This window comes from Hippopotamus amphibius, chromosome 8 (assembly GCF_030028045.1).
Source record: "Hippopotamus amphibius kiboko isolate mHipAmp2 chromosome 8, mHipAmp2.hap2, whole genome shotgun sequence".
Lineage (NCBI taxonomy): Eukaryota > Metazoa > Chordata > Mammalia > Artiodactyla > Hippopotamidae > Hippopotamus > Hippopotamus amphibius.
The window spans coordinates 88,872,394-88,888,749 of record NC_080193.1 but is presented as its reverse complement, the minus strand read 5'-3'; the positions used below and the strand labels follow the sequence as shown (position 1 = coordinate 88,888,749).

At 50.6% G+C, this 16,356-nt stretch overlaps 1 protein-coding gene across 8 annotated transcripts in view; it reads right to left on the bottom strand.

The window, feature by feature from the left end:
- The window catches only part of TNS1 (tensin 1), a 225,851-nt gene that overhangs the window by 162,185 nt on the left and 47,310 nt on the right, over positions 1 to 16,356 (bottom strand). For all 8 annotated transcript variants that reach the window (XR_009055069.1, XM_057745122.1, XM_057745131.1 and 5 more), the window contains one exon: positions 8,778 to 8,815. Coding sequence is in view for 6 of the 8 variants with exons in the window: in XM_057745122.1 (XP_057601105.1) it covers positions 8,778 to 8,815 (38 nt within the window). In the remaining 2 variants the exon portion in view is untranslated. The remainder of the gene's footprint in view (positions 1 to 8,777; positions 8,816 to 16,356) is intronic.

Here is a 16,356-nt window from a genome sequence, read left to right as displayed (position 1 = left end):
AACTTATCTATGAAACAGAAACAGACTCACAGACACCTGTGGTTGCCAAAAGGGAAGCGGGTTTGGGGAGGGATGGATTGGGAGTTTGGGGTTACCAGATACAAACTGTTATATATAGAATGGATAAACAACAAGGTCCTACTGTACAGCATAGGGGCCTATAGTTAATTTCCTGTGATAAAACATAATGGAAAAGAAAATGAAAAAGAATGTACATAAATGTATAACTGAATCACTTTGCTGTAAGCAGAAATTAACACAGCATTGCAAATCAGCTATACTTCAATAAAATAATTTTTTTTAATGTACGGAGTTTCTTTTCAAGGTGATAAAATGCTCTAATATTGACTGTGGTGATGATTGCACAACACTGAATATACAAAAAACCATTGAATTGTATACTTTAAATGGGTGAAATGTATGGTATGTGAATTACATCTCAATAAAGTTGTCATTTTTAAAAAAGAGTAAGAGAGGCCCTTGACCGAAGAAAGCACTATTACACACCTGGCAACATGCTGGGTGTTGACCAAGGCAGCAAAGACGGAGACGGGTCTTCAGAAGCGGCGGACCAGCAATTCTCAAATTTGGCTGCAAAGGGCGCTCACCTGGGAAGCTTTTATTTAAATCAGCTTTATGAGATATAATTTATATACAATAAATGCATCCCTTTTAAGAATATGGTTCAGTGAGTTTGACAAATATATACTCTGGGTAATCACCACCACAATCGACAAAGAACCTCTGTATCACCCAAAAAAAGTTCCCTCACACCCTTTGCAGTCAATCTTCCCACCACCCCCCAGGTCCAGGAAAGTACTAACCTGCTTTTTGTTATGAGAGTTTTACCTTGTCAAGAATGGAACCATCCAGTACGTACCCTTTTGTGTCTGGCTTCTTTCACTAAGCACAGTGTTTTCGCAATTCATCCACGATGCTGTGTGTGCCAATAGTTCATTCGTTTTTATTACCAAATAGTATTCCACTGGACCTTTATGTCACAATTTGTCCATTCACCTGTTGTTGATTATTTAGGTTTTTCTGGTTTGGAGGCTATTGTGAATAATGCTGCTATGAATTTATGTACAAGTCTTTCAGTAGACATGTTTCCATTTCTCTTGGATACATACCTTGGAGTGGAATTGCTGGGTCATAGGGCAAGGGTATGTTTACCTTTATAAGGAACGGTCAAACTGCTTTTCAGAATGATTGTACCATTTTACACTCCCACCTCGGTTGCCACTTTCAAAAATCCCAATGCCTAGGTCATGCCCTAAACCAATTAAATCAGACACCCTGGGGAGGAGGACACAGGCATCAGTATCATTAAAGCATCCCAGTGATTCTAATGTACAGACGAGGTCTGGAACCACTGCTACAGATCTCAGGTTCCCTGAGGCAAGCAAACAAGCAAAAGGCACAATATATTTGCCTGCATCTGTTTCCTCATTCTTCCTTGACAGTAGAGAGGGAGAAGAGAAGCAAAACATACACAAGCATCATCTTGCTTGACACCAGTGCCCTCAGCAAGCTTGGTTGGTCTCTCAGTTCAGATTCTCCCCACTTTCTTTTGTTTGGTTTGGTTTTTGACTGCGCCACAAGGTGCAGCACGGCATGCACGCGGGATATTAGTTCCCCAGCCAGGGACTGAAACTGTGACCCCTACAGTGGAACTGTGGGGTTCTAACCACTGGACTGCCAGGCAATTCCCATCTCCCCACTTTTTCTGAGTTAGAAGAAGGTAGGAGGGGGGCTCCCCTGGTGGCACAGTGGTTAAGAATCCGCCTGCTAATGCAGGGGACACAGGTTCGATCCCTGGTCCAGGAAGATCCCACATGCTGCAGAGCAACTAAGCCCATGCGCCACAACCACTGAGCCTGTGCTCTAGAGCCTGCGAGCCACAACTAATGAGCCAATGTGCCACAACTACTGAAGCCCATGTGCCTAGAGCCCGCGCTCTGCAACAATAGAAGCCACCGCTCGCCGCAACCAGAGAAAGCCCACGCGCAGCAACGAAGACCCAAAGCAGCCAATAAGTAAAAGTAAATTTTAAAAAAAAAGGCAGGAGGAATATAAAATTATAAATATTAGCAATATTTTGACCACTTAATTTTGAGCTTGGCATTTTAGTTGGGTTATCACAGAGCCCTACAGGATAGGTCCTACTATAATCCCTAAGTTACAGATGAGGAAACTGGGGCTCAGAGAGATTAAGTGCCTTGCCCAGAGTCACACAGCCAGTTATTAATGTAGTCAGCATTTAAACTCAACAGTCTGTCTCCAAGGCCAAAGAACTTAAACACTCCACTGGGCTCACAGCAATAGATGGGTCTTGGAGCCATGAACCTCCTCCCACTGCCCTGCTGTCCCAGTAGCAGGAGGGCACAACAAGCCTCCAACACAACCGCGAAGGGAGGCTGCAGGTGTGTTTATGAGAGAGCGGGAAAGGTGATGTGTAAGGTGACTGAAAGATGGGGGTTAATTATGGGATTTCCTTTCCTTTCAAGCTTAAAGGATGGGATTTAAACCCCTCTGGTACAGGGGAGGAGACCAAGTCATTGCTGCAGCCTCCTCCCTTCACCTCCCCTGGGGCTGAGGGTAGGGAAGTGCCAGGGCTGGGAAGAGGGTAGGAGAACTAAAGGAAGCAAGGTGACAAGGCGCTGCACGGGGGCTGAGGTGTGGGCCTGGGCAAGTTCGCCTGTCCTGCATCTACCTGTTCCTTTCATCTAACTCTTATCTCACCTGGAAGGGACAACTAGCATTTTGCTGGAAGGAGCCACCCTTGTCAGCTGGGACTGCTATTTCAAAACAAGGGGGCAAATCAAGAGTGAAAAAAATTGGGTTTCTCAGACACGTATCAGGATTAGAGGAAGCTGGATGTGGGCTGTGCAGGAACTCTATGTGTTATCTTTGCAACTTTTCTGTAGATCTAAAACCAGCCTGAAATGTAAAGTCTCCTTTAAAATAGTAAATAAATACATAAATGAATAAAAATGCATCTGGAGGTTGTGGAACCCTACAGCAGGCGAGTGACGAGAAAAGCAAAACAGAAGAAAATCTACTGTGTATATACACAATGCACGTGCTCAGATAAAAGTGGAAGACAAATCCTGGGTCCATTCATTTTAAATCCTCAACAGGAGTGAAACAACTGGGGACAGATAAGGACCCCTATGAGACTTAAGGGTAGGGACTAACAGAGGCTTAGGATTTGCTCCCCTCAAGAGATTTAGGGGGGCAGCTGGAGAGTAATGAGATGCCTGTGCCTGAACCAGTCCCTTCCCTCTACTCGTCTCTTTTTCTCTGGCTTGCTCGTGGACTCACTTCCCTTCTCACCTGCTCCCCACCCATTTATCCCAGAAAGCTACTGGCACTAAGGTGCCCTGAGCCAAGTTGGTTACCCTCCCTGGGCCTCAACATTGGATCTATAAAACGGGGTTCCCATGAGCCCTGCCCACCTCATGGGACTGAGAAGCTGAGGGAAAATGTTTTGTGTATTACAAAGTTCAGGGTAGATAAAGGTGATTAAATGTCCATAGCAGGTCTGTCCATAATAGCCCCAAACTGGAAGTAACCCAATGGCAACCAACAGTAGAATGGATACACTGTGGTTTATTTACATACTGGAATACAACACAGCAATAAAAAAGAATGAATCCCCTGTAACCCACTTAGAACACAGATGAGCCTCCCAGCCCTGATGTTGAGTGAAATAAGCCAGACACGAAAGTAAACATACTGCATGATTCAATTTATATGAAGTCCATAAACAGGCAAAACTAATCTCTGAGGGTATAAGTAAGACTAGCAATTACCTTTGGGGGATATTGATTGGAGAGGAGCATAAGGGCTGCTTCTGGGGTGCTGGAAATGTTCTAGTTCTTGATCTGGCTCGTAAGTATGTACAAATTTATCAATTCGTGTACTTGAAGGCACGTGAGTTATACCCCAACTATAAGATGTACGTGACTAGATTAATTATTTGGAGGATCTTTGTTGTCAGGAGGTAGATGAGCTTTTTGAAAGGGAATTTTTAAATGGTTTTCTGCTCCTTTCCTGCTCTCCTCCACCCCCTCAGCCTCTCCCTATGTAGGAACTTCTTGTTTCTCAACATTCCTTTATTCCACTCCTTTACTTCTTCATCGGAACCTCTATCACCGGCCAGGCACTATTCTAGAAGTTAAGGGCACAACATATCTCTCAACAGTCCCAAATGCAATAAACATGCATTTAACATCTTTTCTGAGTTGAGCACTAAGGCCCTTCCTCTAGCAGCACTAAGCATTTTCTCTCAGGCAGGTCCAAGTGGCCAAGAACAGGGCACAGAATATCTGGGCTCCTTTCTATTGATAGTTTCGCCTATGGTTCCAAGAAAGGAGAAGATGCCTACTATGTGCCAATGTGCATTTAATTCTCTATAACCCAGCTCACGCAGCTGGAAGGCAGCAGGAGTAGAGTTCAGACCCAGGCATGTCTGATTCCAAGGTCCTCACCCTTCCCACCACATTCGTGACCTCCCAAGATCCAGATCAGCTTTGCTCTCCCCCGGAAGTCTGTGGGAGTCAGCCCCCAAATGGTCCCAATGATTCTTGCACCCAGTACTCATGTCTTTATAGGCCCCTCCCACACTCAATGGGTCCAACTGGTGTAACTAATAGCATACTGTAGAAATGGTGTTTGTCTGCCAAGGCTAGGATATAAAAGACATGGGGCTTTTACTTTTCTTTCTTGAATCACCCACTCTGAGGAAGCCAGCCGCCATGTTGTGAGGACACTCAAGCAGTCCTACAGAGACATCTGTGTGGCAAGAAACTGAGACCTGGACTTCCCTGGTGGCACAGTGGTTAAGAATCCACCTGGCAGTGCAGGGGACACAGGTTCGCTCTTTGGTCCGGGAAGATCCCATATGCCATAGAGCAACTAAACCTTGGCGCCACAACTACTAAGCCCTTGTACCACAACTACTGAAGCCCACATGACTAGAGCCCAGCTCCACAAGAGAAGCCACTGCAATGAGAAGCCCGCACACCACAATGAAGAGTAGCCCCCACTCACTGCAACCAGAGAAAGCCCACACGCATCAATAAAGACCCAACGCAGCCAAAAATCAAATAAATAAATAAATAAATAAATAGGCTATAAATTTTACAAAAGAAAGAAAGAATCTGAGATCTCCTGCCAAAAGCCACATGAATGAACAATCTTGGAAGCAGATCCTCCAGCCCGTCAGGCCTTCAGATGGCTACAGCCCCAGCTGACATCTTGACTGCCACCCCATGAGAGACCCCAGGCCAGAACCAGCCAGCTAAGCCATTCCCAAATACCTGACCCACAGAAACCGTGTGTTGCTGCTTTAAGCTATAAAATTTGAGGGTAATGTGTTATATCATATTATGACATATAAATAATAGAGCCCCGCTCAGAGCCACGAGTTCCTGCTGCAGGAACAACCTGGAAGGAGGCATGTTTAGGCACCCAAAACGAGTCACTTACTAGAGGGGTAGCCAGAGTGAGCTGAATTTGAGAGGACAGGAGAGGATCAACATCAGCAAGAAATCCCCAGTGCGTGGGAAAAGAGAAAATAAGAGACAAAGCAAAGCAGAAATCCTGGCACCTTCTTCCCTAGAAATTCCTCACACACTTCATCTATCTCAGTAAATGGAACCACGTGTACTCGGTCACTCTGGCCAAAATCCTGGGAGTCATCCTTGAGCCCATTCTCTCTCTCACACCCAACATCCACCAGCCAGGCTCTGAGCTCTACCCCAGAATGCATCCCAGGCCTGGTCCCTTCTCACCATCTTTCCTGCGAGCACCACGGACTAAGCTGCCAGCCTCTCTCACCTGGGCAACATCAGCCACCTCTTGACCCATCTCCCTGCTCCTATTCTTTTGCCTGCCCAAGGTCAGAGTGGCCATTTCGAAGTGGAGATCAGATTATGTCTCTCATGCTCAAAACCCTCCAGTGCTCACTACTCTCCAGCCACACAGCCTCCTTCCAAGTGTGACAAGCTCACCTCACCTCAGGGCCTTTGCACTGGCTCTTTCCATCTCTCAGATCATCGTGTAATATCATCAGGGTCTCATCTCACACAATACTTCCTTGGAGGAGTTTTCCTGGGCCACTCAGCCTAATCATCCTCTGCTCTAGCTCGTTTCCTTCATAACTTGTTTGCCAACTTTACTGTTTGCTCCACTATTAGAATGTCATTCCCACGAAGGTCAAAGGCCTCCTCTGTCTTGTTCACTTACAACAGTGTCTGGCCTATGGAAAGAGCTCAAAAAACATTGGTTTAATGAATCCTATCTAGAGGCAGGGGAATGGATGAAGTGACCTCCAAGTTGATCTGGTTATAAAATTCAGAGTACAGAGCTCTGCTGTGTGTTCTGGGGTTCACGTCATCCTTTCCCAGCAGGAGGAAAAGGCAAGGCGGTAGTAAGAACTGTGGTTTTAGGGTAGAGACTTGCCAGCTGGGTGGAGCTCACACCACCAGTGGGTCCCATTTCCTATAGAGGAAAATCCTATAAAAAGCCCCATCTGTCCATCTGGCCACTGCCCTGCCAGTCCACCTCTCCCCGCCGGGTTGGCCTCATTGGCTGGACAGAGCAGGGTTGCTGCATCCTGGTGTATTCTGCCCCCAGCATATGTGAGAACTGCCAGGCAGGCTACGCCTGCCAGGAGTCATCTTTGTCATCCCTCTGCTTCCACACAGAAGGCAACTGTACATCAAGGAGCCATTTTCTGTCACACCTCTCAGCCCCTCTGGACCCCCTACTCGCCCTACTCAGACCCTTCACTGTACATTCATTCCTTTTTCCTCTCTAACTGTACCCACTACTGCAAGAGATGGAAGGCAAAGTGGGAGGGGCAGGTAAGGATCAAGGAATGTCTGACTATAGGCAAGAAGGGACATTTTAGAAGGAAGCACAAAGGCCCAGGGACAGACACGGGTGAGGAATTATATTGTGAGACCTTGGGAAAGTCATTCAACCTTTGGGTGCCCCAGTTTCCTTATCTGTAAAACAACGGGATCTTTCGGCCTGTTTTATGCTCTGATAGAATTAAGAGAATAAAATCAGATAATGCATTGAAGTGCTTTCTAAGGCCCACAGCACTGTACAAATGTCCATTGTTATTAAGAGAAACAGGTGCAGGAAGGGGGCGGGGGGTAGATTGGAGAGGAGCAAGAACACCAGAAGGTTCTGGGGTTAAAGGTGGAAAAACCCTGCTCTGGATGAAGAGAACGAGGAGGGAGATGCAGAGAGAAGCAAAAACTCACTTCCCACCTGGAGAAGAAAAAGCTGAGGGGGTCGGAAAAGCAGAAGACAATGGAAGGGGCAGAAACTGTCCAGATGGCAGAAACAAGCCAGGCCTTTTACACCTCTGCTGGGAGAGCCCTCCAACCTGGAGTTTCCAGATGGGGAGGACCCCGCCCCCCCCAGCAAGGTTGTGTGCTTTGTTTGAGCAAGGTCACTCAGGAGGAAGTGGATCCCCTCTCAGAGCGGCCCGCTCCATCAGCACCTTTCTCCAAGGTAACTCTCGGCCCTCGGAGCTATCAATTGATAATAATCAATTACCTGCTATGTTTCTGAGCACCGATTGTATGTCGGGCTTGGTGCTGGACAGGTCACACGCATTATCCCATCTCATCCTCATAATAACTTTTTCTTATCCCCATATCCTTGAGAATGAAACAGAGGCTCAGAGAGGTTACATGACTTGCCCAAGGTCACCCAGCTAATAAGAAGTAGAGCATGAGATGTACCAGATGCTGGGCCTCAACTGCTCAAAGCTCCTTTTTGAAGCATTCTGCCCCTTCCTTCCATTCACTGTACTCCTTCCTGAAAGATTAAGCATGACCAGCAAAGGTAGAGGGGTTAGAGGGCAGGGAGGATGTTAACAATAATCGGGGACTGGCTGCATGTGAAAGGTTAAGGCAGGGCATTTCCACCTCCAGAAAGCTGAGCGCATCTGACAGAACAATTTCCTTCCCAAGTAATCGATCATAATCCACCCTGGTGTCATCCCCACTCCCACCCCCATTACTCCAAAAGGCTGCCACCAGGTGATCCATCACTCTTCTGCCAAGGTCTGAGAGGATGCAGCAGGGGACCGGCCAACCAGGGCCCAGCAGCTCCTCTGGTCTTCTTGCCTCAGGTTTTCCTCTCCCACTAAGACCAGCCAGGAAACCCTGATGGGGAAACTGAGGACCAAAGTGGGATTCCCCCCAATAAAGACAGTGGAATGGTTGCTCAGGAGGTTCCAGGCCCAGCGCGACCCTGACCTCTGACCCTTTTCCACCTCACCCCCACTCCCCCTACCTATCCCCTTCTCCCGCCCTCGGGGGTCCGCTGGCTGTGGCCCCATGCCGCGTTTTCCTAGCCTTGCCAAATCTAGCCGACTAGGGCTCTGCGCGGCCCACAGGGTAATTGAAATTCATCCCTCTCCCCGCCACACCCCCATCCCCCTTAAGGACTAGGGGGAAATACCTTCAAAGGCCCTTGTCCCGGAGCTCGGTCCCCGCCAGCCACCCCCAGTAGCCGCCGAGCCCGCGCACCGCGCCCCCATCCCCCACGCCGCCCCCGCCCCCGGCCCTCGCCTTCACCTTGACCTGAGCCGGCTCCGGGGCCCAGAGCTTTGCATAAACAAAGAGAGAAGGAGGGGACGATCAGGGCACCGCCCCCGGCCCGCCGGCGCCCCCGCTCCAGTCCCGGGACCCCGAGCCGGGCCCGTCCTCAAGCCCCCCGCGGGGCCAGCCGGCCCGCAGCCCCCTTACCTTGGCCTGGCATTTCCGATGACAGGAGAAGCTGCAGACTGCAAGAGGGCGAGACACAGAAAGAAAGTTTAGCCGCGAGGTATGAAATGGAAACTCCAGCGAAATCTCCTCCCACCACCGCCCGCAATCCGCGCTCGGGAGGGAAGGAGGGACGGAGAGAGGAGGGGGCGGGGGGCTGCCGCAGCTCCCCGGGGCCTACGGGGCGGGAACGCCCGGGACTGCGGACCCGCGGGCCGGGGAGGCGCCGAGCCCCCGTTGCCAGAGCCCCTCTGGCGGGCGCGGGAAGTTGGCAGGAGCAAGGGGAGCGGAGGGGACCGACTCCGCCGCTGAGTCCTTGCCGAGGGCAGAGGTGGCCCTTGCCAGCCGAGCCAGGAGTAAGGGGACCTTCTGCCCTTACACACTAGGCAGGCAGCTCGCACCCTCTGGGAACCACGATCACACTCAGGCCCCCCCAGAGAGACGCACAGACCCAATTCGTGCTCCAGCAGAGGCCGCGTGCTCACCAATGTACACATTTACACTCATACACACACTCACCAATAACCACTTACACCCATACACTCAGCCATCCATGCACACGCAGCACACAAAGCCAGCCTCACACACCCACTCGCAAGCCGGAGGAGAAACCTCTGACTCGGGAAGCACCAACACACAATTTCATGGGAGACCCTCAGAGTACAGCCTGACACAGACATGTGGACACAAACTCACCAACTTTATGTGTTGAAACACGTGAGTTGAAACACACACACACACACACACACTCGACTCTCTCTGCCCTCCCCCTACCAGAAGCTGGAATCAAATTTCCTGTGGGGTTCCCTCAGCCTGGAATGTCCCAGCCCTGGCCACCCTACCCCCAGGGCCCTCCACCCAAGGTTTGGTGGTCCCCTCCCACCAGGTCCCGAAGATGGGGTGAGGGGTCTCCGGAGCTGAGCTTCTGCACTGACTTGGGCCTGCAGAGGCGGGTGGGTCAGCCGCACTGGTTAGAGAACAGCCCCCTGACCCCAGATCCTCCCAGCCCTGGGCCACAGTCAGCAGTGCTGCCTCCTGGATGTACAGTTACCCAACCCTTTTCCAACCAGGAGCCAACCAGATCCCCAGCGGAACGCGGAGGGGAGACTGAGACACAAATGAAGGCCCGGAGCTGCCAAAAGAGACTCCAGGGCTTCCCACACCAAGGCTTCTAGTTTGTCTGTGGGAGGGGGCGGGCGGGGGGGTGGGGTGGGAGGGTGGGGAGGGATACTGGGAGGCACACTGGGTGGAGCCTGGGATGTGACCTTGGCCGGACCTTGTTCTCCTAGAACCTAGTTCTGGCCCCAGCTCAGGCCTGTGACTCAGCCAGTGCTGAGCAAGGCTTTCCTGACCCCATCAGCCACGTAGCCCGACCCGGGGACTTCTCCATCCCCGACCACCCAAGTCAAGTCATGCCCACTGTCTAGCCTTTCTGCTTCTCTCTCTGCCCCACCCTCACCACCCCAGGTGGCAACGCCCCACTGCCTTCCAAGCCCCAACCCCCATGCCTTCTTTACTGGCCTTGGAATGTGGAATTGAGAAAGCCTCAGGCCATGGGGCCTGAGCTTTGAAGGCCCTTCCAGTCAGGCAGGCGCCCCACTGGGCCACTGCCTCCAAACTGAGGGGCCTTTCCTCTTCCTCTGCTAATAAAATGCCAGGTGTTCAAGAATAAGTCCTGGGCCCCTTTTCTGGAGGCCTCTTTCACTGTGCCCTTCTCCTCGAAGGCATCACTACAGAGTGCACCTTTCCTGCACCATCTTGGTTACCACACTTGTGGACTCATTCAAGGAAGGGACCTCCTGGCACTCTGTCTCTGTCTCTCTGTCTCTGTCTCTGTCTGTCTGTCTGTCTCTCTCTCTCTCACACAAACACACACATACACGATACCGTGCCTGGCATATTAGTAGAGGCTTAATAAATGTTTGCTGAGTTGACCTGACTGAAGATCTCCCCTGGAGTTTATGTGCACCCGCATTTAATCATCCCTACCCCCCTCTCAGTCTTTTCCTGAGTCATAATCCTCCGCCCAACAGCTCATAGTCAATCAAAAAGGCATCCCTAAGTGTCCACTCCAGGCCTCTCAACCCCAGTCTAGACACTGGGAGCACAATGAGAGCCAGGACTCCATCATTCTCCAGCATCAGACCTCATACTCCTGACATTCACAGAGTGCATCAAGCTCTTTCCGATCTCAGGGCCTTTGCACTTGCTGTTCTGGCTGCCTGGAATGCTCTCCCTCACTCCACCTCTCCATTGTTCACCAAGCCACATCCTTCTTCTACTCCTAGAATCCACTGAAAGCCATCTCTTCAAAGAGACTTTCCCTGACCACCCAAATTACAGTAGGCTCCCTACTATTCTTTCTCAGCAGCTCCCTGATAAAAATCCTCTTAGCACAGCTCACAATCTGCAGTCATCTTGAGTAATTCCTGCTCACTTACATATAGTATATTTCCCCACACTAGATTGATGAGGGCAGGGAACATGCCTGTCTCACTCGTACTGTATCCCCAGCAGCTAGAACAGTGTCTGCTCCGAGAGCAAAGCAGCAAACAGAATCTTTGTGCAAATTAGAAAAAGTCCCACCCTCTGGGCAGACCAGCCCCCTGGACACTGATGATAGTGTCTTTGTGGGAATGGCAAGAAGATGCTCTTTCTCCAGGTGGACCCAGCCCTGTTCCCGGATGCATGGCTTGGTGAGCAAGGCGTGGACTGATTCCAGTGTTCGCTCGGGCAGGCGCCCTTGGCAGTGAATGCCCTGCATGACTATACAGGGCAGCCCTGCCTGTCACACAGTGGGCAGACACTCAATAAATGCCCTTGAATGGAGGGCAGATGGGGAAATCATTGGGCAACTGCAGTACAATGTGCTGAGTGCTCCCTACATGCTGGAATGCAGAGAGCTTGTCCTTGAAAACTCTACAGTGGGGAGCAAAGGAAGACCTCCCCCGGCCCCCAGCCCCCAGCTCTAGAGAAAAAAGCTCAGCAAACTGAGTTCAAGTGGCAGGTTCCAAGGAGCGCAGGTGTGGTCAAGCCTCCACAGATGAATTTTTACACCTTCAGAAGCACTTGTTCCCAACCCCAAGGAAACCCTCTTGCCTCAACTCCCCTCCAGGGAAGGCTCCTTTACAATCTCAGTCATCTGTCTCAGGTATTCTCCCATAGGGCAGTATTTCCTACTCTCTAACTTGCATCCCTCCTGCTGTAATTTGAAATATGCCGTTCAGCTGGCTTCTCACTTCCCAGATCAATGGCACATCCGAATGTGTCACAAAGGAGAAACTGCGGCAGCCATCCTCCAAGGTGGCCCCGGTGTGTCTTCCCTCCTGGTATGCACACCCTTCTGCAGTCTCCTCCCATGATGAACTGGCTTATATACCAATCAGATATTACAGAAAAGATGGCATATGACTTCTGAGGCTAAGTCATCAAAGGCACCGGTGGCTTCAGCCTTCATCTCCTGGATCACTCACTCTAGGGGAAGCCAGTTACGATGTCACGAGGACACTCAGGCGGCCCAACCGAGAGGGTCGTGTGGTGAACAACTGAGGCTTCTTGCCACCAGCCAGCACCAGGTTGGCTGGTACACGACTGAACCACCTTGGAAATGGATTTTCCACCTCTGTCAGACCCTCAGGTGACTACAGCCCAGCTATCTTGAGACACCCAGAGTCCAAACAACCCAGCAACGTAGGTGACTCCCCACTTGTGAATCTCTGACCCACAGAAACTGTGTAAGAGAATAATTTCATATTTGTTTTAAACTGCTAGGTGTTGGGGTAATTTGTTATGCAGCTACAGCTAACTAATATGGAAACCAGAGCACAGGATCCCTTAAAAAGCAAGAGGCCAAAGGCTGATGCTGAGAACTACAACCAGAGGTCATCCCCTGGGTTCTTCCTTGCTCCCTGGGTACCTGCATATTCCTCTCTGTAATTCCCATTTCCCTTTCCTTACCTTACCAAGAAATTAGTCATCCAAAGAGGCTGCTGAGTCCCAACCTTCCTCTCCCACCACTGCACCAGTTCAGACCAGTTATCCTTCCCTGGGCCCCATCTCCCCACCAGCCTTGTCTCCCTTCAATCCATGGAATCACAGGCCATTCTTAAGTACAAACTGATCACATCACGCCCCTGCTTGGAACCCTCTGTCCAGCTCAACACACTTATAAGGCCCTACATAGCCTGGTCTTGCCTCCACCTCCACCCACTGCCCCTAAAGAGATCTGTTCCTGTCACACAAACTCCCCAAACAGAGTTTGAGTCGACAAGGTTCAGGTCTGGAATGGTGAACTCATATACATCCTTCAAGGCCCAGTTCAAAATGTTCTTCCCTGGATAATAAAGCATTCAAAGACGGTCCCTCCCAACTCTGTGCTCCAAGAATCCTCAGCCCACAGCCCTTGGAAAGCTCTGGTCACCTTTCAGGACTAAGTATTCCTTTATTATTTGTTATCCCCCACATTCAACTGCTTTAAGACAGAAAGGGAGGTCTTGCTCAACTTTGCAGCTTCGCGGGCTGCCCCTTCCCCTAGCACTGGATCTGGCATAGATGGGGCTCAATAAATGTGGAGTAAATTTCAAACTAGAAGGATTCTCCCCAGCCTAAACCCCTGGGGCCAGGGCTGACATTCTGGGGCAACAGAAAAGACACAACTGAAGGTCAGGGAGCCTCACTCTTCAGCTCCACCCCCTGCTGGGAGAGGGCAGGCAGGGACCATCATCAGTCTTCCCAAGTGCTTCAGGATAAACACCACCTGTGATCAAGCCTGGTGAAAGGGTGGGAGCATGAAGAAGGTAAGTGATCCCTCCTCCACTCGTCCACAGGTCCATCTACCCACTTACCTACCTAGCTGCGGTTGGACTGACTCTTGGCTAGATGCAGGTCATGCACCAGCTCTGTGATCTGGGGCAAGTCACCTAACCACTCTGAGCCGTCATCGCTTCCTCTCTAAAATGGGGGTGATAATAGCATCTACCTCACAGCGTTGTTGGGAGAATTAAATGAGTTAATATACCAGGCCAGCCCAGAGTATGTTCTGTATCAGAGTTAGCTATACCAGCAGCATCTCCATCACCTTCGTGATTGTCATTATACAGAAGAGCCCCGACTCAGGAGACCTGGAGTCCAGTCCTGACTGCTATCGTAGCTGTGTGACCTGAAGCAAGTCACTCCCCTCTCTAAGTCTCAGACTCCTGCTCAGAAAATAAGGCAGCCAACTGGCAGCCTCCAGGGTAGATTGGGCCTGGGCCCTTGTCTTCATTAACTGGTTCAACGTTTAAAACACAAAGGCTTATTCTCTCAGCTGGAGTGCCTTCCAGCAGAGCCGCTCTCTCCGGAACCCTGGGGCCCCCACCATAGCCTGCTGTCCACACTTACTTGCCTGCTTCACCTCTGAAGGCCCTTGCATTTCCGACTCCTGGAACAGATGGTCTCCAAGCCCTCTTCCAGCTGTGACAGTGTGTGTGTAACCCCAGACTGTCTCTCCATCATAGTCACCACCTACCACTTCCTCCTCCTAACCCACAAAGGGGGGAACCCAGGTTCCAACCCTGAGAACATCCTAAATGCTGTTAAGGAAACACCCGGGGGAGAGGGATGCCCACTCCACAGGGTAACATTTCTCACTGCAGAGGAACGAGGGCAGGAAAGCTGCAGCCTCCCCCTCCTGGCATCCCTCAGATGCCTGAGTCGTCCCTGGACACACTTCTCAGGATCAACCCCACCTGAGAAGACTGTGGCCTTCCCCAGCTCTCACAGAAGGCCAGTGACTCTGCAAGATGAAGCCCCCTGGGGAGGACCCTGTCAAACCAAAGCTCCATGGAACCCAGGAGCCCCGCCTCGGCCCATGGGTATCAACACTGCCCCCCCCCACTCCACAGCAGGGCCAAGCCAGTGGCCTGAGAGAGAGCTGAAAGCCCCATAGCTGGGAGGGGTCTCTAGGTTACCTGCAAGGATGGAGCATTGCACGCCAACCCCAGCTCTTAGCCGACTCCTGCCTCGCTGGGCTGCCTGGACTCTGTCCTGAGGTGGCTTCCTGCCTCTCGGGAACACAGGAAGCCAACATTGTTGGGATCTAAATGGCCTTTTCCTCCTGGCCTTGGGTCGGAAAATGAGCACATAGCCTCAGTGTGCACCTGACCTAGGCGATAACTGCCTGTGTGCCCGGCTAGCCTCCGTGCTTTCCCCGCGGGCAGAGACCTGCCCAGCCGCCCACCTGCCGACAGGGCCTCACAGCCCTTCCCTGCCTTGCTTGTTTCCGTGACCTGGCCTGGACATATGTGATGGTTTATATTAGGTGTCAACTTGGCTAGTCCATGGTACCCATATATTTGTTTAATATTATTCTAGGTGTTTCCGTGAATGGGGTTTTTTTGGATGAGATTAACATTTAAATCAGTAGATTTTGAATAAAGCACATTCCCTGCCATATGTGGGTGGGCCTTGTCCAATCAGTTGAAGGCCTGAACAACAAAGAGTGATCTCCCCAAGCAAGAAGGAATTCTGCCAGCTTTTTGGACTTGAACTGCAACTCTTCCCTGGGTCTCCAACCTGACTGTCTGCCCTGCAGATTTGGGACTTGTCAAGTCTCTACAATCAATCATGTGAGCCAATTCCTTACAATAAATATCTGTCTATTCACCTACCTACTTATCCATCCTGTTGGTTCTGTTTCTCTGGAGAAACCTAATGCACGGTGACTCTGGGGGTGGTCACGGGGGAATGGGTATGGTGTGGCTCTAAAGTTGACGCAAGAAGAAACCTTCTAGGTCATCCCATCCAGTGGTTTTCAAGCTTTTCTTTTTGCAGCCAAACTCAATGCAGCTGAATCTTTACATGGAATTTCACTCATATTGGTTGGCATTTATTGAATGCTTGTTATATGCTAGGATCTTTTCTGAGCACTTTACATATATTATCTCAGGTAATCCCCACACTAACCCAAGGAGGGAGGTTTGCTGTGTGTCCCATTTTAAAGGTGAGGTAACTGAGGCACGGAAAGGTGATGCAATCTGCCTAAGTTCTCACTAGTAAGAGCTGGGATTTGAATCTAGGATGTCTGAGCCAAGCTCAAGACCACCACACCATCCTGCTTCCTGATATATGTAACTCCTAAAACCAGAGCTGCTCTGATTAAAGTGGGCAGGGGTTCCAGGGCCCCAGGTCCTTAAGCCTGCCCTTGGATTTCCCCCCTTTTCCTACCTTCTCAGGCCAATAAAGAACTTTGCAGCTCCCTTTGAACACAGTTAAGAACCTCTGATCTAGTCCAACCCCTCATTTAAAGAACCAGGAAAACCAGGCCCAGAGAGCTTAAGTGTCTTATCCAAGGTTACACAGCCAGGCAGGGGGAAGCCAGGACTAGAACCCAGCATCTTCCCACCCTACCAGGCTGCTTCCACTCCAAGAAAGGAGTGACTCAGACACAGGATAGAAGCTGGGATCCCCAGTGAAGAGAAAGCTCCCTGAAACAAGGTTTTCCCAAATCTGGCTAGTGAGGGCTTCTAGGTAGACTTGTCCCATTAAGGCAAGTTTCCACTCTGGGGAAACCGCAGTTGCCCCT